This window comes from Panthera pardus, unplaced genomic scaffold (assembly GCF_024362965.1).
Source record: "Panthera pardus isolate Hobbes unplaced genomic scaffold, ASM2436296v1 HiC_scaffold_12, whole genome shotgun sequence".
Classification (NCBI taxonomy): Eukaryota; Metazoa; Chordata; class Mammalia; order Carnivora; family Felidae; genus Panthera; species Panthera pardus.
Window position 1 is genome coordinate 48,472,320 of NW_026526677.1, and position 22,594 is coordinate 48,494,913.

Consider the following 22,594-nt stretch of genomic DNA (forward strand, 5'->3'; position numbering starts at 1 on the left):
TGCCTCAGAGTTATATTATTTTTTAATGTTAACTACGTTTTTGCTTTTTAGGGATAACAGAGTGTTCAAGTATTCCCTTACATATCCTATAAGAATTTTTGAATATGTTGAATGTGTTCCAGATACTTTAATTTCAGCCAGGATAAGTTTTCCATTTGATATGGCATATTCCTCTTTTTTACGTAGTTAAGGTAGTTTAACAAAATGAAAGAGAAAAATAGTATCAACTCAATAGGTGCAGAAAAAAAGATTTGACAAAACTCAACATCCATTTATGATAAAAACTCTCAACAAAGTGTGTATAGAGAAGTGTACCTCAACATACTAAAGCCCACGTATGACAAACTCAGAGCTAACATCATACTCAGTGGTGACAAACTGAAGGCTTGGGGTGCCTGACTGGCTCAGTTGGTAAAGCATGTGACTGTTGATCTTGGGTTGGGAGTGTAAGCCCCATTTTGGGAACAGAGCTTATATTTTGAAAGGAACCCTGAGGAGAGCTTGGCTGTCTCAGTCAGTAGAACATGCAACTCTTGATCTTGAGATTGCAAGTTTGAGCCCCACATTGGGTGTAGAGATTACTTAAAAATAAAATCTTAAAAAACAAACAAACCCTGAAAGCTTTTTCTCTAAGATCAGGAACAAGACGGGAATGCCAGTTTTATTCAGCACATTATTGGAAGTCCTAGCCATAGCAATAAAGCAAGAAAAAGAAATAAAAGGCATTGACATTAGAAAGTAAGAATTAAACCTGTCAGTATTTGCAGATGACATGATACCCATTTATAAAAAATCCTAAACTCTCCACCAAAAAAAGTGTTAGAATAAACGAATTCAGTAAAGTTGCAAGATACAAAATCAGTATACAGAAGTCTATTGCTTTTCTCTATACTAATAACAAACTATCAAAAAGAAATAAGAAAGCAATCCCATTTACAATTGCATCAAAAAGAATAAAATACCTAGGAGTAAATTTAACCAAGGAGGTAAAACATCTGTATACTGAAAACTATGACACTGATGAAAGAAAATGGAAAAGACACAAATAAATGGAAAGACATTTTGTGCCCATGGTTTGGAAGAGTTAGTATTGTTAAAACTGTCCATACTATCCAAAGCAATCTATAGATTCAATGCAATCTTTATCAAAATTTCCTTGGCATTTTTCACAGAACTAGAACAAATAATTCTAAAATTTGTTCAGAACCATAAAAGATCCCAAATAGCCAAAGCTGTCTTGAGAAGGAAGAACAAAGCTGGAGGTATCACACTTCTTGATTTCAAACTCTACTACAAAGCTATAGTAATCAAACAGTATGATATTGGCTTTATAATAATGTCACACAGGGGCGCCTGGGTGGCTCAGTCGGTTAAGTGTCCAACTTTGGCTCAGGTTATGATCTTGTGGTTCATGAGTTCAAACCCTGCATTGGGCTCTGTGCTGACAGCTCAGAGCGTGGAGCCTACTTCAGATTCTGTGTCTCCCTCTGTGTCTGCACCCCCACCTTCAAAAATAAATAAAAATTGAAAAAATTTTTAAAAATAGACACAGATCAGTGGAACAGAATTGAGAACCCAGAAATAAGCCCACACATATATGGACAATTAATTATGACAAGGGAGAGATGCTTGGGTACCTCAGTCAGTTGAGCATCTGACTCCTGATCTTGGCTCAGGTTGTGATCTCATGGTTTGTGAGTTTGAGCCCCATGTGACGTTCCGCTTTGGGCTCTGCACTGACAGTGTGGGATTCTCTCTCTCGCCCTCTTTCTCTCTGCCCTTCCCCTGCTCTCGCACATGCACTCTCAAAATAAACAAACTTAAAAAAAATTTATGACAAGGGAGCCAAAAACATACAATGGAAGGAGGACAGTTTCTTCAATAAAATGTGTTGGAAAACTAGTCAACTGAATGCAAAAGAATGAAACTAAACCATTATCTTACACCATACATAAAAATTAACTCAGAATGGATTAAAGACTTGAATGTAAGACCTGAAATCATAAAATTCCTTGAAGAAAACATAGGCGGCAGTCTCGACATAAGTTTTAGTGATATGTTGTGGATCTGATGCCAAAGGCAAGGGTAAGGAAAGCAAAAATAAACAAATGGTACTACATCAAACCAAAAAGCTTCTGCGTATTAAAGGAAACCATCAAAATGAGAGGACATCCCAATGAATGGGAGAAGTTATTTGCAAATCATATATCTGCAAAGAGCTTAGTATCCAAAATATGTAAAGAACTCCTACAAGTCCCTGGTTGGCTCAGTCAGTGGAGCATATGACTCTTGATCTCAGGGTCATAAATTTTAGCTCCACATTGGGTGCAGAGATTGCTTTAAAAAAAAAAAAGAACTCATACAACTCAACAATAAAAAACAAATCTGATTAGAGAAGGTCAGTGGAAGAATGCCTGGGTGGCTCAGTTGGTTAAGTGTCCGACTCTTGATCTTGGCTCAGGTCTTGGTCTTGGAGTCATGGGTTCAGGCCTCGTGTTGGGCTCTGTGCTGGGCATGAAGCCTATTTAAAAAAAAAAAAAAATGGGGGCAGAGGATCTGAATTGATGTGTTTCCAAAGAAGACATATAGATAGCCAGTAGGCACATGAAAAGATGTTTAATGTCACTAATTACTAGGGAAATGCAAATCAAAGCCACAATGAGATATCACCTCTCACCTGTTAGAATGGCTATTGTGAAAAAGCTAAGAGATAAGTGATAGAGAGGATATGGAAAAAGAGAGCCTGTGTACACTGTTGGGAAACAGTGTGGAAGTTCCTCAAAAAGTTAATTATAAATACATCAGGGGCACCTGGGTGGCTTAGTTGGTTGAGCATCCAACTCTTGATTTTGGTTCAGGTCATGATCCTGGGGTCATGGTATCGAGCCCTGTGTCATGCTCTGTGCTAAGCATGAAGCCTGCTTGAGATTCTCTCTCTTTCTTCCTCTGCCCTCTCCCTCACTCATGTGCTTTATCTCTAAAAAAATAATAAAAAATAAAATTTATAAAAATAACCAACTTGTTTGAGTACTAGCTTCATATCTTTTGGGGATAAAAATGTGGAATCATTAAAATTACTATAAAATATGAATGATATATGTGCTTATTACCTTTTGTCCATACCTAAATGTTGATTTCTTATGGTGGTATTTTTTGTTTACAGGAGGATTACAGAAGAGTCTTATATGTTTTATTATTGGCCTTTAACAGATGTAGACAGAAGGTATCTATAAAGTGATAGGAGATTTTAAGATCCTAAATGTTTATTGTGTATAATTTTTGCAGCAGGAAAGTAGTAACCCTTCTTTAGGATTAATTAAATGTTGTATTGAACAATGAGAAGATGTTGATCAGTTTTAAAGAATGTCATCACTTTTTATGTGATTTTTCTGACTTACGTGGTCATAAAATTAGTTTACACATAACTTCCCAGGGAAACCTTTGTCCTAAGATAAAGATCTGAGACCTCTGGTGTCAGAGGTCTTCACAGAATATTTTGAGAAAGCATCAACAGTTCATTTTGCACTGGTGAATTCAGTAGCCAAGAACTCAGAACAAAACAACAAAACCAAGGGCAACTTGGTTAAAAGTTATCATGGTTTTTACTTTAGTTTTCAGTATGTGTGTGTGTTGTGTATGCTGATAAATATATGTATTTATATTTTAGTTGAGTGACAGGTTAGCTGTCTTTTGGAAATTATGTCTCATAAAAGAATTTATACTTACATAGAAAGTATGATCAACATCACTACTGTCTTTTCTGTTCTATCAAGAGGCAGCTCCCAAGAGGCTTACACTCTGTTTTATAAATACAAGGCAGTATGTGAAAAGATAACTAACATAAAATTGCCAGGTGAGTGCTACAGCAGGAAGACTGAGGGTTCAGAAGGCTGAGGGTGACAAGAAAGGGTAGTGGAAATAATTGATTTTAAATTGAACATTGAGGGTGGGGCGCCTGGCTGGCTCAGGTGTTGGAGCATGCAACTCTTGATCTTGGGGTGGTATGTTTGAGCCCCACGTTAGGTGCAGAGATTACTTAAATAAAGAAACTTAATTTTAAGTAATTTCTGCACCCAATGTGGGGCTTGAACTCATGACCCCCTGAGATCAAGAGTCTCATGCTCTTCTGACTGAGCCAGCCAGGGGCCCCCAAAATAAAATCTTAAATAAAAACTTGAAACTTGAGGGATTAGATATATATTTTTTCTCTACATATGATTATGAAAAATTTCAAAGCTGTGAAGTTGAAGGAAGTTTACAGTGAACACTGCATGCATACTATCTATTTTGTACAATTTACATTTTACTATATTTTATTACATATTAATCCATCTGTTTAATTCCTCTGTCATCCATTTATTCATCTGCTTTTGGATGCATTTCAAAGTAAATTGTTGATATCATTATGCTTAATTATTAAACTTAGCATGCATATTATCAACATTCTAAAATGAAATATTCTTTTTTTTTTCTTTTGATGTAAAATTTACATATAATGAGATACACAAATCTTAAGTTTACGTTTCTGGGAATTTTATGCACTGCATAACCCAGCCTCTTATCAAGATATAGTAGGGGCACAGTCAGTAAGCGTCTGACTTCAGCTCAGGTCATGATCTCATGATTCAAGGGTTTGAGCCCTGTGTTGGGCTCTGCACTGACAGCTTGGAGCCTGGAGCCTTGTTCAGATTCTGTGTCTCCCTCTCTCTCTGCCTCTCCCCAACTCACGTTCTCTTTCTCTCTCTCTCTCAAAAATAAATAAACATTAAGAAAAAGATACAGTATAGTACCATTACCTCAAAATGTTCCTTTATGCCTGTTCCCAGTCCATTTTTGCCCCTAACCTCCTAGAGGCAATCACTGTCACTGTTCTTTTTTTTCACCATAGATTAATTTTTCCATGCTAGAACTTTATGTAAATGGAATCATACAGCATGTATACTCTTTTATGTAAGTCTTCTTTCACTCAGCATGGTTTTTAAAATTTATTTTTATTTTTAAAGTTTATTTTTGAAAGAAAGAGAGAGAGCGTGAGACCATAAGCGGGGGAGGGGCATAGAGAGAGGGAGACACAGAATCCGAAGCAGGCTCCAGGCTCTGAGCTGTCAGCACAGAGCCCAGTGCAGGGCTTTGACTCTTGGACTGTGAGATCATGATCTGAGCCAGTCAGAGGCTTAACTGACTGAGCCACCCAGGCGCCCCTCACTCAGCATGTTTTTGAGATGCATCCACATTGTTATATCTATCAAAAGTTTCTTCCTTTTTTTTTTTTTTAAGTTTATTTATTTTTGAGAAAGAGCACATGCTTGTGAGCACGCAAGCAGGGGAGGGGCAGAGAAAGAAGCAGGTGCCCCTCTTCTGTTTTTTTTTTTTTTTAATTTTTTTTTTTTTTTAACGTTTATTTATTTTTGAGACAGAGAGACAGAGCATGAACGGGGGAGGGGCAGAGAGAGAGGGAGACACAGAACTGGAGCAGGCTCCAGGCTCTGAGCCATCAGCCCAGAGCCTGACGCGGGGCTCGAACTCACGGTCCGTGAGATCGTGACCTGAGCTGAAGTCGGACGCTCAACCGACTGAGCCACCCAGGTGCCCCCTTTTTTTTTTTTTTTTTAATTTTTTTTTTTTTTAACATTTATTTATTTTTGAGACAGAGAGACAGAGCATGAATGGGGGAGGGGCAGAGAGAGAGGGTGTTTTTTTTTTTAACTGTTAGTAATACATAGCAGTATATCCCTTCTTTTGATGGATACCTGGACTATTTAGTTTTTGGCCATAATGAATAAAACTGCTATGAATACTCTTATGAGTCTTTTCGTGAAAATATATGTTCATTTCTCTTGGGTAAATATTTAGCAGTTGAATTTTTGGGTCATAGGTGGGCATGTGTTTCATTTTATAAGAAAGTGCCCCAACCTGGTTGGCTCAGTTGATTAAGCGTCTGACTCTTGATTTTGGCTCAGGTTATGATCTCACATTTCATGAGATTGAGCCCCATGCAGGGCTCTGCACTGACTATGCAAAGCCTGCTTGGGATTTTCTCTCTCCCTCTCTTTCTGCCCCTCCCCTGCTTGCTCTCTCCCTTTCTCTCTCAAAAAATAAAAAATAAACTAAACTAAAAAATAAAATAAAATTTTGATATAATTTTTAAGGTTGATCTAACCAATTTCCTTGCTATCAAACAGAACCCAACTATCCAAATCAGAGGAGAATGATAAATACTTATTAAAATAACTATGAGTTATTCCTAGAAAGTATATAACTATTTTAATATATGAAGTTTATCTAATATGATCCAGGCATTAGTATGGTTAAAAACACAGTAAATGGTAATGAGATCACTTGTCTTTGGATTTGGCATTTTTTGTTATTAAAAGTCCTGAATAGGAGCTACTGTGTATTTGTTCTCTTTGTGTTTCTTGTTATTTTAGTAAGTCTGCAAATTGATTCCAGATATGATAACCTTAGAATAAAAGAAATAATTTATCATTTTATAAAATGGGTTTCTTTTGTTGTCAACTTTAAAAGTTGTTACGTTTTGGAATATTTTTTAAAATGTTGATCCTTTAGATAAGGCATATTTCATATTGATGTAACATTTTTACCCTGTTATGGAAAAATCATTTCATTAAGATCAAAGGTATTTTCAGAGTATTTGGTATTATATGCAAATTGTACGAAGGGTGAGAGATTCCCTAGAGTTAAGGCATTTTGTGGCTACAGTGGTCTAGTAAATTTAAAAAAACACTGTTTACCAGATTTTTACATCCAGTAATAAGATTTATTTCTTCCTTCTTAGTTATGGTCTAAGGACAAGATTTTTATGTTGAGTGAAAGAAAAGAAGTGCATGCAGATTAATAGTATTAGCTAACATTTATTTAGCGCTTGCTATATACACAAAACACGTTACAAACATCTCATTTAATCCTCATAGCCTTACTCTATTTCCATTTTACAGATGGGAATTGGAGGCTGTAGGTAACCAGTCTAGAGTTATGCATCTTAGAGTAGAGGACCTGGGATTCAGTCCCAAGCATTCTTTCTATAGTCCATTCTCTTTTAACACCTGAACTGTACAGTTTCATTTCAGTAAAATAAATTAAAATTTCCTCATTTGAATTTAAATAAGATTGGTTGCAAGGAAAAGAGTTACTCAAGCTAGTTTAGTCAAAAGAGAGGTTATTATAAAGGGTACAGAAACGATCTAGAAATCCAAAGGCTCAGTTCATAAGAGCTAGCAATAACTCTCAAATGCAGGCATGTAGCTTGTCTGTTGCTCATCTCTACAGGACTTCTCTGTTCAACTCCCCTTTTTTTTCCCTGTTGGTCAGTTCCTTTGCTCCCTAGGGTTTCCTGTTCCTTTTCTAATTTCCTCTAGCTGTCCTACTGCCCCTCTATGACTCTGCCGGCCTGTCTGCTTTGTTTATCCCATTTCTTGGGATAAATCATATTGGCCTTTCTCACCTTTTTGAGGCAGACCACATAAGTGAATGGGCTGTCCTCTGGGTACCTATTCTATCCAGTCATTTCTGAATAGAGGTAAAGTCACATGATCCCAAACCTGGTCATTGACCCTCAACATGGCCATGACATTTTCACTAAGAAGTGGAGTATGAGTCAGCAGGTATCTTAAGATTTACCGATTAGACCTAGTTTAGGTGATTTATCAAAGAAAAGGATGGTCATGTGAAATTTTTTACTCGAAAATTTTCTTTTTTCATTTTAGTTTTATTAAGTATTTATTTTTGTAATAGAGAGAGAGAGAGAGAGAGAGAGAGAGAGAGAGAGAGAAAGAAAAAACGTGAATGGGGGAGGGACAGAGAGACAGGGAGACACAGAATCCGAAGCAGGCTCCAGGCTCTGAGCTGTGTGGGGGCTTGAACCAACAGACTACGAGGTCAGAACCTGAGCCGAAGTCGGATGCCCAATCAACTGAGCCACCCAGGTGTCCCTAAATAAATATTTTCTAAGGTGCATTCCACAAAACAGTTCTAGGCAATGGCCTATGAAGAGTGGTAACTTTGGCTAAATATATATGGAAAATTCTGCTTAATGTATTTACTTCTTGGAGATTCACAGTGTGGATTAGCATATTAAAAATTCTTAGAATACCTGCAATATGGAAATTTGATGATGTCTTTTTAATATAACATTTCCCACACATATTTGGTCACAGAGCTGTTAATGTATGATAGTTACCTCACTGAGCAGTGCTTTGGGAAGCTCTGCATTAGAGTAACGTAAGAGTTTTTGTTTATTTTGTTTTGTGTGTGTGTGTGTGTTTAAGGATTAGTGTTATAGAATACTATTGGTAATTCTACTTGGCAGTCATTGACAGTAGAGGATGGTTGCTAAAAACATGGGCTTTGGCTTACATAGACAGGATTTTAATTTCAGCACTATCATTATATGTGATTTTGTATAAGAACTTAATCTTTTTGGGCCTCAGTTTGTTAATCTGTGGTATTTCCTGTTGGGTGCTTAGTGCAGTGTCTGACATGGTAAATACTTTATAAGTTGTGACATGTAAAACTACCTGTGTTTCTACTAGAAAATGTTTGGGTGCACCAGTTAGGGCAATCATTCTTCTATAGTAGGAAATTATCTTATATCCGAATAGTTTTATCTAGCGTAATTCATGTGTTAGACTTCATTTTAGATAAATATGGAATATATGTGGGTTCAAAAGAGAATCTCAATTCAGAGAAAAGATATTGTTGGGAGAGAGGCTATTAAATCTTCCACACCTGGGAGTAGAAAATATTGGGGTGGGTTAAGGGGGGAGGGTTACTGTTTAATATCAGCTCTATAGAAGTGTGAAGGTGTAGGGGGTGACAGTATGGTAGGAGATCATGGCCTACATATATACCACTGATACCAATCTGTTGTCCAATTAATTGTGGCAAAATGGAGGGGACTCATGACACAAAGTTTCATGGCTTCACACAAAGATCATGGCTTATAAACTAGCCTGATCCAAGAGCTGTACAGTAGTTCTTTCTTACAAAGTGGTGAATTAACTCAATGTAATCCTCTTCCTTACAGAATTTGACTATGAGGTAGCAAAGAAAGCAGTAAGCAGAAGCTTAGGACATTAGAAACACTGTAGTAGAGAAAGTAGTTATAGTGGAGAGTAAAACATAACCACTGTCATAGTAGAGGCAGAATCAGAATGACAACGTTTAGAGTTCTTATTGGATACTAGTCTTACTTTATGCTGACTAGTGTTTCAGTTTTCAGTGAAGCCTAATTGTGGAGACTTTTCTTGTGCTTCCGTACTACGTCACATATTCTTGCACTAAACTTGCATTTGTGAAGTAACTTAAGTGAACTTGCATATAGTTTTGGCAATTGGAAAGAGCCCATCTTGCTTACTACTACCAGCTACATCCTTTAAAGCACAATAATTCACTTAGTTGATGTAAATGGGATTAATTGATTAGCTGGGTGGGAGTAATAGGGACTTTGCCTGTGGCATTACTGACCAGGGAAGGTAATAGAGGTTGTGCTTCCCTTTTTTGACATAGTTGCCCCAGTATTAGAGTGAAGAAACCTGGGTTAATGGCTCTGCCACCTATTAGCTGTGTATGATCTTTTTTTTTTTTTAATGTTTATTTATTTTTGAGAGAGAGTGAGTGAGAGCACACAAGCTGGAGAGGGGCAGAGAGAGAGGGAGACTGAGGATCTGAAGCAGGCTCCATGCTGTCAGCACCTGATGTGGCCCATCACAGCCTGATGTGGGGCTTGAGCTCACAAACCGCAAGATCATGACCTGAGCCGAAATGGGATGCTTAACTGACTAAGCCATCCAGGGGCCCCTAACTATGTATGATCTTACATAACACTCTTAATTTCATGGGCCAGAGTTTTCTTTCTACAATTTGAATTAGTCAAATTGTTTTTCCCCCCAGAAAAGAAGCTTTTTAGCAAAAAGCATTGTTCACAGCATTTAGAAATGGTTAGAGATAGCAATAGATATGAAAAATGAGAGGAAATAGTATCCATCTGAACATTAAAATATTGGTGCAGCTTAACTAGTAAAGTCTAATAGTACTCAACATTATTCTATTTTATTTGTGAAAAAGGAATGATGGGGGGGTAATATATCTTCATAAGTGCGACATTAACTTGTCTACTTTTGTTACAGTGTGTTTGTTTTTGCTTTTTATTATATTTCAAATATTTATAACCATTTCCTCTAAGAATTTGACAAACAGATTTGCTTTTAATGCAGTGCTTTCCTAAGCTTTTTATCCAGAATCAACCTGATAAGTGGGGCAAAAGACCAAATGCTTTTTTTTTGTTTGAGAATCTTGATTTTAAAGTTTGCCAAACTAAATTATACTATGATTCACCATTAGTAATATTAGGTCAGGAGTCTTTCTTACCTCTTATGAGAAAAAGTGCCCTTTAGCAAAAACAATTGAAGACTACCCCCAAAGTAGTCATTGTACTCTTAATATTGATAGATTAATATTTAAGTATTGGTAGATGCTGTAATTTAGAGATTCTTTGTTATAATTTTCTGTTTCTCCATAGAATTGGGAACATAGCCAGGAACAAAAAGAAGCTTTGTAAAAAGAAGTATATATTTTTTGACAGTTTGCCTTCTTTATGCTTCTATGTATAATTTATAGAATCAGAAAACATTTGTTGCAAAGGTGTATAATCCAGTCTCTTATGGCAGGCCTCTATTCCTAAACATAGAGGTGTAGTCTGGATTTGTGTTAAGAAATGGGAAATTCTAGGGATGCCTGGGTGGCTCAGTAAGTTAAGCGTCCCAGTCTTTTGTGTGGTGTTCAATTTTGCCTCCCACAGAACTTTTGGGATCTTATATATATATATTCCTATTTTTTGAAGCTTCACTTCTTTAAATTGTTTTAATGATCATTTATTTTTGAAAGAGCATGAGTGAGGAAGAGAGGTAGAGAGAAAGGGAGACACAGAATCCGAAGTAGGGTCCAGACTCTGAGCTGTTAGCACAGAGTCCAACACGGGGCTCGAACTCATAAGCCATGAGATCATGACCTGAGCTGAGGTTGGACGCTTAACTGACTGAGCCACCCACATGCCCAAAAACTTCATGTCTTGTAGTGGGTCTTTTTGTATTCATTATTATAGATGTTCAGTAGCTCTTCCAAATTGGTAACTTGTGAATTTAAGTCCTTCCATTCTCCACTGTTTCTGTTCTCTTTTTGGAGCCCCAATTTTCATCTCTTTGGTTTTTGTTTTCTTTTTTGCTGTTCTGTTTCTTCCCTTTTTCTTCCATCTCCTTTTCATTTATACTGTCATTAAAAATATTTCAACAGCTTTTTTTGTTGCTGAATACTCCTTTTCATAACATTTTCTTCTTGGTTTTTTTTAATGGTTGCAATATCTTCTCTTATGTCTCTAAAGGTATTACTGACTTTATTTATTTATTTATTTAAATGTTTATTTTATTTTTGAGAGAGAGAGAGAGCATGAGCAGGGTAGGGGCAGAGAGAGAGGGAGACAGAGACTCTATCAGTGCAGAGCCTGATGTGGGGGCTCCATGCCATGATCTGTGATAGCATGATCTGAACTGAAATCAAGAGGCAGATTCTTAACTGACTGAGCCGCCCAGGCACCCCAAGATAGTACTGATTTGAAAAAATGTTTTTGTTTTCTTGAATATGTCTTTTTCTTCTAAGCCTCTGTGCCCTCCCTCCCCCTCCCCTTGCTTTGATCTTCCATGTTAGAGGCTTTCCTTAGCTTTCTCCTAATCTTGTACTCATTGTGAGGTTTTGGACTATTGGCTTCACTATTGGGTGATCATGCTGGGATTGGGTTTGATAACCTCCCCAGTTTTTTTTTTTAATTTTTAAAAAATATTTTATTTATTTTTGATAGAGAGAGACAGAGCACAAGTTGGGGAGGGGCAGAGGGAGAAGGAGACACAGAATCCAAAGCAGCCTCCAGGCTCCGAGCTGTCAGCACAGAGCCTGACGCGGGGCTCGAACTCACAAATTGCGAGCGAGATCATGACCTGAACCGAAGTTGGATGTTCAACGGACTGAGCTACCCAGCGCCCTGTGTTTTTTTTTTTTTTTTAAACCTTTTATTTGTCAGATTTTCCAGAGTAGGATCTTTCCATTTCCTGCCTGGGAAGTATAGATTTGGTTGCCAGAATTCGGTGAGGCAGGTAGGGGAATATTTGAGATTGCAGAATTCACTATGTAAACTTTTATAAAATAAATATTCCCATAGGTGAGTTTCTGTCTTTTAAATCTTTTCCTGATGGTAAATCTCCACTCTTCTGCTGGGATGGAACAAGGACAGTCACCCATGTACATAGAGACTATTTGGGGATCTACCAGTTTCTTAACTATGCTTTTAAATAGTTCTACTCACATTTCACTTCTAGAAGTATTTGGTACTGCCAACTACAGAGCTTGTTGGGGGTTTTGAAGTATAAATCAGGTAGCTTCTTGTCATCCCTTGTGATGGCATAAGATTTAATGTTCTGAGGTGAGCTAATTCAGCTAAATTTATCTGGCTGCTTTTTAACTTTTATTTATTTTTTAGTAGGCTCCATCCCCAAGATGCTTGAACTCAGGCCCCTGAGATTGAGAGTTGCATGCTCTACAGATAAGCCAGCGAGGTGCCCCCTGCTTTTCAACTTTTCAGCTTGCATTTTATCCTCTCTTGTTTTTTCCTTTTTCTTTGTGGTTGCATTGCTAATTATTGTTTCTTTGCTAGCACTCTCCTTTATTTTAAAACCTCTGAAACACCAGAAAAAAACTTCTAGTAATTTTATTTGCTTATTGACTAATACCCAGTCAGGTTTCTGCAAAATCATTTTAAATTTTCAGAATTTCCTGGATGTTAATTATTTTGCAAGATTTTGTTTGTGTTTTTACAATGAGATGTCAACTCTTAAAAAAGTGTTTTCAGATTAAGATAACATTTCTGACAAAAAGAATACAACTGAAAAATATGTACATGTGTCTGCTTTATTGGCTAGGGCTTATTCTGTTTTTCTTCCTTTTCCATTATAGTCATAAAAAATGATATGCTGTGAATCTTTCCTCTGTAAGCTCTCAGCTCTACTTGTTGGCTAAGACAGATATTAAACCAGAAGAGAAGGGGGTTCTGGTAAAAATAGTAAGAGAAAATGTAGCAATAATCATAAATGTGAGACTTTTTTTTTTTCATGTGGCAAATATTTATTGAATACCTATTATGTGCCAGTAATGCATAAAATGAATGTGGTCCCTGCTCTTACGGAGTTGATAGTCAGTTGGAGAGACATTAAAAAACAGTCTTAAATGACTGTTATCCACAATGTCAAACTATGTTAATGTTTACAAATACTCCAAAACAGTGTGCATCTCAATTTTAATGTGCATATGAATTTACTGGAGATTTGTTACAAATGTAGATTGTGATTCAGTAAGTCTGAGTTGAGGCCTGAGATACTGCATTTCTTTCTTAAAAAAATATCCTTTTTAAGGTTTGAGTTACATGTGATAAAATTCACACATTTTAGGTATATATGTTAACAACTTTTGACATATCTATCTCTATCTCTATCTCTATCTCTATCTCTATCTCTGTCTCTGTCTCTGTCTCTATCTATCCTATTGTTACAACCACCCTAAAGACAGCAGTTTTAACAAGTTCCAGGTAATGCAAATACTGCTGGTTTGAGGGACCACACTTTTGAGTGTCAAGGTTATAATCATCAATTCAGACTTTAATCACTGAAACTGAGATAGCTCAATATCAACAAGAAGTTTTGGGTTGATTTTTATTTTAAAACTGGTCATGACTATATATGTACATTTTTAAATTGTTTTGAATTGAAAACGAAGTGTCATGAATTAAAAAGATACCAAAAACTGACCTGTTCTTGCCTCCTGGCTACAGTTTCCCTTTGGACAACCATTTCTTGCATATCCCTCCTTAGATATTCTGTACATATAGAAGTAATTATATATTTAAATTCTCCACTTACCTCCTCCTTTTTTACACACATGGCTGCTGTTCTAAAGACCTGTTTCTCTGATGCTTTTATTTCATTTCATTTCATTTCATTTCATTTCATTTCATTTCATTTGGGGGTGGGTGGGTGGAGAAAGAGTGAAAGAGAGGATTCCAAACAGGCTCTGTACTGTTAGCATGGAGCCCGATGCGGTGCTCTATCTCACTACTGTGAGATCATGACATGAGCCCAAATCAAAAGTTGGATGCTTAACTGTCTGAGCCACCAAAGTGCCCCTGATGCTTTTTATTTTTAAAATTAGATTTTATCTTTTATTTTGTAATTTAAAAAAAATTGAAGTGAAATTTATATAGCATAAAATGCATAGATCATCAGCATGCAATTTGAGCTTTAACAAATGAATACACTCTTGTAATGTAAATCCTAATCAAGACCTGATGCTTAACTTGGACAGGCTTCTGTCATGCTTATTTTGATGTTTCTAATTCTGTGATCATGATAGGATTTAATAAAGCATTAATGAACCACTGCTTTATTGGATATAGGACTCATAGGTGCTTTGAGATATCAACTACTTTAAAAGAAACTTTATTTTTTAGAGACGTTTTAGGTTCATAGCAAAATTAAAGGGAAAGTACAGAGTTCCCATACACCCTCTACTCCCACATGCATAGCCTCCCTCACTATCAACATCTTGCACCAGAGCAGGACATTTGTTACAGTTGATGAACCTAAATTCACACATCATAATCACTCAAAGTCCATACAAAATATAGAATAGTTTCACTGTCCTAAAAATCCTCTGTGTTCTATGTATTCATCTCTCCCTTTTTTCCTAACCCCTGGCAAACAATGATCTTTTTACGGTCTCCATAGTTCTACCTTTTCCAGAATGTCATATAGTTGATATCATGCCATATGTGGCCTTTTTCAGATCGGTGTCTTTCACTTAGTAATATGTATTTAGGGTCCCTGTATGTCTCTCCATGGCTTGATAGCTCATTTCTTTTTAGCTATGAATAATATTTCATTGTCTGCATGTTTATTAATCAAGTCACCTACAAGGACATCTTGGTTGCTTCCAAATTTTGGCAATTATGAATCAAGCCACTCTAAACATCCATGTGCAGGTTTTTGTGTGGACATACGTTTTCAACTCCTTTGAGTAAATTCCATGGAGCACAGTTGCTGGATTGTATAGGAAGATTGTGTTTAGTTTTGTGAGAAACTACCGAAGTGTTTTCCAAAGTGGCTGTACCATTTTGCATTCCCTCCATCAATGAGTGAGAGTTCTTGTTTCATATTCTTAGCTACATTTGATGTTGTCAGTGTTTTGGATTTTGGCCATTCTAATAGATGTATAGTAGTATCTTATTGCTTTAATTTGCACTTTTCTAATGAAATATGGTGTTGAACATGCTTATTGCTGCATCTGCATATCATCTTTGGTGAGGTATCTCTTCAAGTCTTTTGCCCATTTAAAAATTATTGGGTTGTCCATTTTCTTATTGTTGAGTTTTAAGAGTTCTTTGTGTATCTATCTATATCTATATATATGTATACACACACACACATATATATATATATATTTAAGTTTATTTATTTTGGAGGGGGAGAGCACAAGCAGGGGAGGGGCAGGAAGAGAGGGAGAGAGAGGATCCCAAGCAGGCTCCACGCTGTCAGCTCAGAGCCTGATGCTGGGGCTCGATTCCATGAACTGAGCTCAATTCCAGAGCCTGAGGCTGGGGCTCCATCTTCCATGTGAGATCATGACCTGAGCTGAAACCAAGAATTGGACACTTAGCCAACTCAGCCATCCAGGCTGCCTTTGCATATTTTGGGTAACAGTCATTTATCAGATATATTGCTTATGGATATTTATTTCCCAGTCTGTGGCTTGTCTTCTCATTCTCTTGAATTAACTCACTTTTTAGAAGGGGATTCTGAAAAAGATTGAAGGGTAACGAAAGTTCTGATACAGAGAATGGTTTATAATTTTGTGATTAAAATTTTTTTAAATGTTTATTTTTTGAGAGAGAGAGAGAGAGACAGAGCACGAGCAGGGGAAGGGCAGAGAGAGTGAGGGAGACCCAGAATCCAAAGCAGGCTCCAGGCTCTGAGCTGTCAGCACAGAGCCTGACACAGTGCTCCAACCCACAAACTGTGAGATCATGTCCTGAGCCAAAATCAGATGCTTAGCCAACTGAGCCACCCAGGCAGCCCTATAATTTTATGATTTAAGATAGATCTCTAGGGACACCTGGCTGATTCAGTTGGTTTAGCATCTGACTCAATTTCCCCGTAGGTCATGATCCCAGGTCTTGGGATTGAGCCCCATGTTGGGCTCCACACTGGGCTTGGAGCCTGCTTGGAATTCTCTCTTTCTCCTTTTGTTCCTCTCCTCCACTCTCTCTCTCTCTCTCGCTCTCTCTCTCTCTCTCTCGCTCTCTCTCTCTCTCTCTAAAACAAAACCAAAAACAAAAACAAAAGAGAGTCTTCAGATAAAAAATTTGGAAGTACTACTTACACATTCAGAATCACTTAAGATTTTTATTAATTTTGTGAAATACATATCAGTTGCATTAACCTGTATATTATTTTAAAAAGAAAAACACTTTAGTTACTCTCCATTGTCAACTTTTTTTTTTTTTTTTTTTTTAAGATTTTAATCTCTATATTCAACATGGGGCTCAAACTCACAACCTTAAGATCAAGAGTAGCATGCTTTATTGGCTGAGCCAGCCAGGCATCCCCCACTCTGTTGTCTACTTAATAAAATTCTTTCATTATCTTTCTTGAACACATTTCCAATTTTTATTGTTATTGTTTTCCTTTATAGATGATATATAATACATCAGCCAAACTGAACCATTCTGTATTTCCCACAGGGCCTTTGTTCTGTCTTTCTCCTCTCTATTCAAAAATCTTCTATCCTTTAATTCAAGTACTACCTTTTCATGATACCTTAAGGAAGACTTTGAATCTAACCTAAGAGTATGGTACAAAATATGCAAAACTTAGTATCTAATGATGTTTGTTGTAGCATTATTTATAGTAGCCAAGTAGTGGAGACCACCATGATGTTTAGCAACAGTGGAACAATTATAATGAAAAATGATGTATAGTAGGGCCATATAGAAACATGGAGAGATGATTATGGTATAGTTGGGGGTAAAAAGCCAAATACCAAAATCATGCATGCAAAGTAATTACAGTTCTGAAACAAAAAACAAATGAAAATAGATGAAATGAGGAAGTACACCAAAATAAGTTTTATTAGAGTGGTAGAATGACATGTGCATTTTTTTCTCATTTTATAAATTTTATGTAATACATGTAAAATTAAATAATAATGAATTTTTATGGTAAATATTTGTGCATTTTATTTTACTGTTTAAACGTTTGGTCAAAGCACTGTTAGGAAAACCCCAAAATGAAGCACATAAAGTGTTGAATATTGGGTAACTGCATTGTAAGAGTTTGCAGTGTTTTATAGTTAGCTATAAAAGTTATATCTTTTAGTGATCAGGAGAGCTAGGAGACATCTGAATGTGATGTTTGGATATGGCAGAATTGGTGAAATTTTAATCTTCTAGTTTCTGGCTCTTTGAAGAAAAAAACATTCTTAAAAAATCATGGGGTATTGCCTGTGAGAAGAAAAGAAGGTAAAATAAGATGAGAGTGCATCTTTTTTTTTTTTCCTTTTTCTTTTTTTAAGTAGGCTCCATGTCCAATGTGGGGCCCAAAGTCACGACCCTGAGATCAAGAGTTGCAGGCTACCAAATGAGCCAGTCAGGTGCCCCAAGATGCGAGGGCTGATGAATGAAGATATTGAAAGGACATAGGAAAGGGAAGGGCAGCCATATAAATAGAGATGGCTATAAAAGAGAGACACCAGAGTGTAAAAATAGTGTGGAGAAGGCCAAAGCTTGGAATGAAGCTTGTGACAAATGCTTAAGTCCATAAAAAGCTTTTAAAATTATTTTAATAGCAATAACAACAAAGACAGAAAGAATAGTCCTGCTGTTTGGACTGTAGTGTTATGTTAGTAAATTGTCAGAGAAAGCAGAGCATTTCTGTTCCCATTTGGCTTTGATCTTTTATTTAAAGGAGAATTATCTCTATTTTTATTTTTATTTGAATATAGTTGACATACAATGTTACATTAGTTTCAGATGTACAATGTAGTGATTCAACACGTTTATAGTTATGCTGTGCCCACCACAAGTGTAGCTACCATCTGTCACCATACAATGCTATTACAGTCCAAGTGAGTATATTCCCTAAACCGTACCTTTTATTTTCATGACCTGTTAATTCCATTACTGGAAGCCTCTACCTCTTTCTCCTCTTCACTCATTTTGCCCATAACCCCACCTGCTTTTCCTCTGGCAATCATCGGTTTGAAGGAGAATTATTTTTATTTTATTTTTTTGTAATTTTTAAAATGTATTTATTTTGAGAGCGGGAGTGAGAGCAGAGAGGGGCAGAGAGAGAGGGAGAGAGAGAGAATTCCAAGCAGACTCTGTACTGTCAGCACAAAGCCCAATTCAGGGCTTGAACCTACAAACCACAAGATCATGACCTGAGCTGAAATCAAGAGTCAGACGCTTAACTGACTGAGCCACCCTGGCACCCTGAAGGAGAATTATTTTTATAATAAAGAGGATAAAAGGGCTATTGTTCTTTTATAGTTACTTATCAAATATATTTATTATGTAAGATTTCCATGTTTATTGTAAATTTATTAAAATTTTTTGGGGATACCATTAGTTTATTATAAAAGAGAGACATGAGAATTATTTACATGATGAAAGATTTCACAACTTCACTGGAATGGTCAGCTTCACTTCATGCCATTTCAATAATGATTTATTTCAGTCTACATACCTTCCAAGAATGTCACCATCTCTAAATAAGAAATAATCCTTGTCATCTAGAACTACTTTGGTGCCTCCGTATTCTGGGAGAAGAACTTTATCTCCAGCTTTCACACTGACTGGTTGATCTCTCCACCCTTTCCTCTAGAGCCTGATCCAACAGCTACTACTGTTGCTTGCAAAACTTTTCCTTGAGATTTTTCTGGAAGCATAATGCCTCCTTTGGTTACAGTTTCAGCTGCACTCCTTTCAACTAAAACTCTGTCAAAGAGGGGAAGAAACTTCATAAACGCTTGTCCTGCCATGACTCTGGCCGCTGCAGTTCCTACTCTGCTCTGGAGTTGCCGCGGCTGCAGTGAGACCCACAGTCCGACCCCCGGGCCACGTGAACGTGGGAAAAGCTCCATGTTTATTGTAAATTTAAAAGACAGACTTGTATGGGAAGAAACACACCACCCATATTTATGCCACTCAGGTATAACTATTACTGATATTTTCTTGTGCACCCTCCCAGAATTCTTTTGAGCATAATGTATATATGTATGCAGCATATTTTTTATAAAAAAGGGATGAAACTGCTATTCAGTAGTTTCTTCTTTTTCTCAGAAGTTAATTTCCTCAGAATATGTTCCAAAGTTTTCCATGTTGGTAAATGGAGACTGCACCATCTTTTAAAAAGCATTTATTAAATTACAGCATGTATGCACGAGAGTATGCAAACTGCACAGCTCAGTAAATAATCTTCAAAATAAATATACTCATATAAACACCACTCAATTTAAGAATTAGACCATTATTAGTACCCTAGAAGCCCTAATTATGCTCTTTTCCAATCATTAACCCTTCCTCCTCTCCAGAGATACACTGTTCTGATTTCTAATTCCATAGATTACTCTAGCCTGTGTTTGTACTTCATATGAATATGAATATAGTAAATATGAATATGGTAAATATTCTTTTGTTTCTTCTGTCACTCAACATTATATTTTGAGGTTCATCTATGTTGTATGCAGTTGTGGTTTTTTATTGTTGTGTAGTATTCCAGTTTATGAACAAACCACAATGCATTTATCCATTCTACTATTGATAGACTTTGAGTTATTTGTAGTTTATTCTGTTTACCACTATACATACATAGTACACATAGTTTTGTGCCTGGGAGATAACAGGCATTCAATAAGTGTTTATTGAATTTAAGAATGAAATGTCTCACATTTCTTTATGATTACTACTGAATGTTCTCCAAGTTATAAAATGTTAGTAATATACTTTTATCTTCTTCCTGCTAGTGCAAAGACCTTGGAATACTTTAACACCATTTATCCCTCCTGACTTGTATGCTGCTACTATAGTTTAGTTTTGTTTAAAATTTAAATCCTGTAGGGGTGCCTGGGTGGCTCAGTCGGTTGAGTATCTGACTCTTGATTTTGGCTCAGGTCACAGTCCCAGGGTTGTGGGATTGAGCCCTGCATCAGGCTCTGCTCTGAGCTTGGGGAATGCTTTAGATTCTTTCTCTCTCTCCCTCTACCCCCTTCCCTCCCCACTCCAAAATAAAATAAAATTTTAAAAGATTAAAAAAAGATTTAAGCCATATAGAACAGTCAGTATTCATTTAGGTTTACTTACAATTTATTCTTTCTGTTACTCCTTTTTTTCCCCCCCTTCCTGCTTCTCGAAAGACTTCATCTGGCATAAATTTTCTTCTGCTTGAAGCAAACTTTACTTGTAATAGTGCCAAAGTAGGAGCAAGCCAAATGTCTTTAATCAGATGAATGTATAAACAAATTGAGGTATATCCATGTATACAGTCGAATACTACTCAGCAATAAAAAGGAACAAACTATTTTTATTATTTTTATTAAAAATTTTTTTCAAAACTTTACTTTCGGGGGGGGAGGGGGTGAGAACGAGTGGGGGAGGAGCAGAGAGAGAGAGAGAGCGAGAGAGAGAATCCCAAACAGGCTCTGCACTGTCAGCACAGAGCCCAGTGTCGGGCTTGATCTCATGAAACATGAGATCATGACCTAGTGATGAGCCGAAATTAAAAGTCAGACACTTAACCAACTGAGCCACCCAGGTGCCCCACAAACATTTTATTTTATTTTATTTTATTTTATTTTATTTTATTTTATTTTATTTTATTTTATTTTATTTTATTTTTTAACTTCTATTTGTTTTTAATGTTTATTATTTTTTTTTAAATTTTTTTTTTAACGTTTATTTATTTTTGAGATAGAGAGCATGAACGGGGGAGGGTCAGAGAGAGAGAGAGGGAGACACAGAATCCGAAACAGGCTCCAGGCTCTGAGCTGTCAGCACAGAGCCCGACGCGGGGCTTGAACTCACGAACCGCGAGATCATGACCTGAGCCGAAGTCGGACGCTTAACCGACTGAGCCACCCAGGTGCCCCTTAATGTTTATTATTGAGAGAGAGAGAGAGAGAATGCATGCATGCATGAGTAGGGGAGGGGGAGAAAGAGAGGGAGACTGAGGATCTGAAGTGGGCTCTGTGCTGACAGTAGAGAGCCCGAAGCAGCGCTCAAACCCAAGAACCATGAGATCATGACCTGAGCTGAAGTTGGATGCTTAAGCAACTGAGCCTCTTAGTTGCCCCCAAAAGGAACAAACTATTGTTATACACAATCACATAAAAGAGTCTCAAAATAATTATACTGAGTTTTCTTTGTGGGAATTTTTTTTTTTTTTTTTATGTTTTTATTTATTTTTGAGACAGAGACAGAGCATGAGCAGCGGAGGGGCAGAGAGAGAGGGAGACACAGAATCTGAAGCAGGCTCCAGGCTCCTAGCGGTCTGCACAGAGCCCGACACGGGGCTCGAACTCACGGAGTGTGAGATCATGACCTGAACTGAAGTTGGATGCTTAACCAACTGAGCCACCCAGGCGCCCCTCTTTGTGGGAATTCTAAGAATGCTCTGTTCTTGTTTGAAAGTGTTTATTTCACACTATGCTTGAAAGATATTTTTTCAGGGAATAGAATTCTATTAGTTATTATCATTCAGCAGTTTGAGGATGTGTTTCTGTTGTGTTTTGGTTTCTATTATTTTTATTGAAGGTAGCAGACAGTCTAATGTTTTTTCCATGAAGGTAATCTGTTTCCTTCCTCTAGTTGCTTTAAGCATTTTTTCCCTTTGTTTTTGTCTTTGAACGTAGTATGATTTTCTTTGTACTTATTTGCTTGAATTTCATTGGGCTTCTTGTATCTCTATCATGATGATTAAAATCATTTTTTAAGAATTTTAAGCCATTATCACTTTGCATGTTCTTCTGTCCCATTTTCTTCCTCCTTTTGGAATTTTTGATTTTCCCACTATACCCTCCTCTGTCTCTTGCACCCTTCCTTTTGTTTTTGTTATATTTTATCCTTTTGTCTCTTTGTGTTTTATTCTGCATATTTTCTTTTGATCTATATTCTGAGCTGCTGTTAATCCCACCCATGGAATTCTTAATTTTGGTTAATTGTATGCTCCAATATTAGATTATTTATTTGGTTCTTTGATGATTTTGTCACTTATGCCTTTTATTTCCTTGAACACATTTAGCATGTTTTTTTTCAGGTTTATTGAGATACAATTGATGTAAAATAAACTGCACATCTTTAAAATGTGCAGTGTGATGAGTTTTGATATGTATGATCATCACCACAATCAACATAATCATAATCATTACTCCTGTAAGTTTCTTCATGTGTCTTTATAATTCTTGCCTCCTATTGCTTTCACCCCTGCTA

General features: G+C 36.7%; 2 protein-coding genes across 6 annotated transcripts in view; one reads left to right on the top strand and one right to left on the bottom strand.

Moving 5' to 3' along the window:
• SBF2 (SET binding factor 2) overlaps positions 1-22,594 on the top strand; it is a 479,282-nt gene that overhangs the window by 22,980 nt on the left and 433,708 nt on the right. The window lies entirely within an intron of this gene.
• Positions 18,726-19,198, bottom strand: LOC109271125 (10 kDa heat shock protein, mitochondrial-like). Its single transcript, XM_019456282.2, is given in 2 exon segments — positions 18,726-18,972; positions 18,975-19,198. Coding segments are annotated over 2 exon segments (306 nt in total). The 5' UTR covers positions 19,150-19,198; the 3' UTR covers positions 18,726-18,841.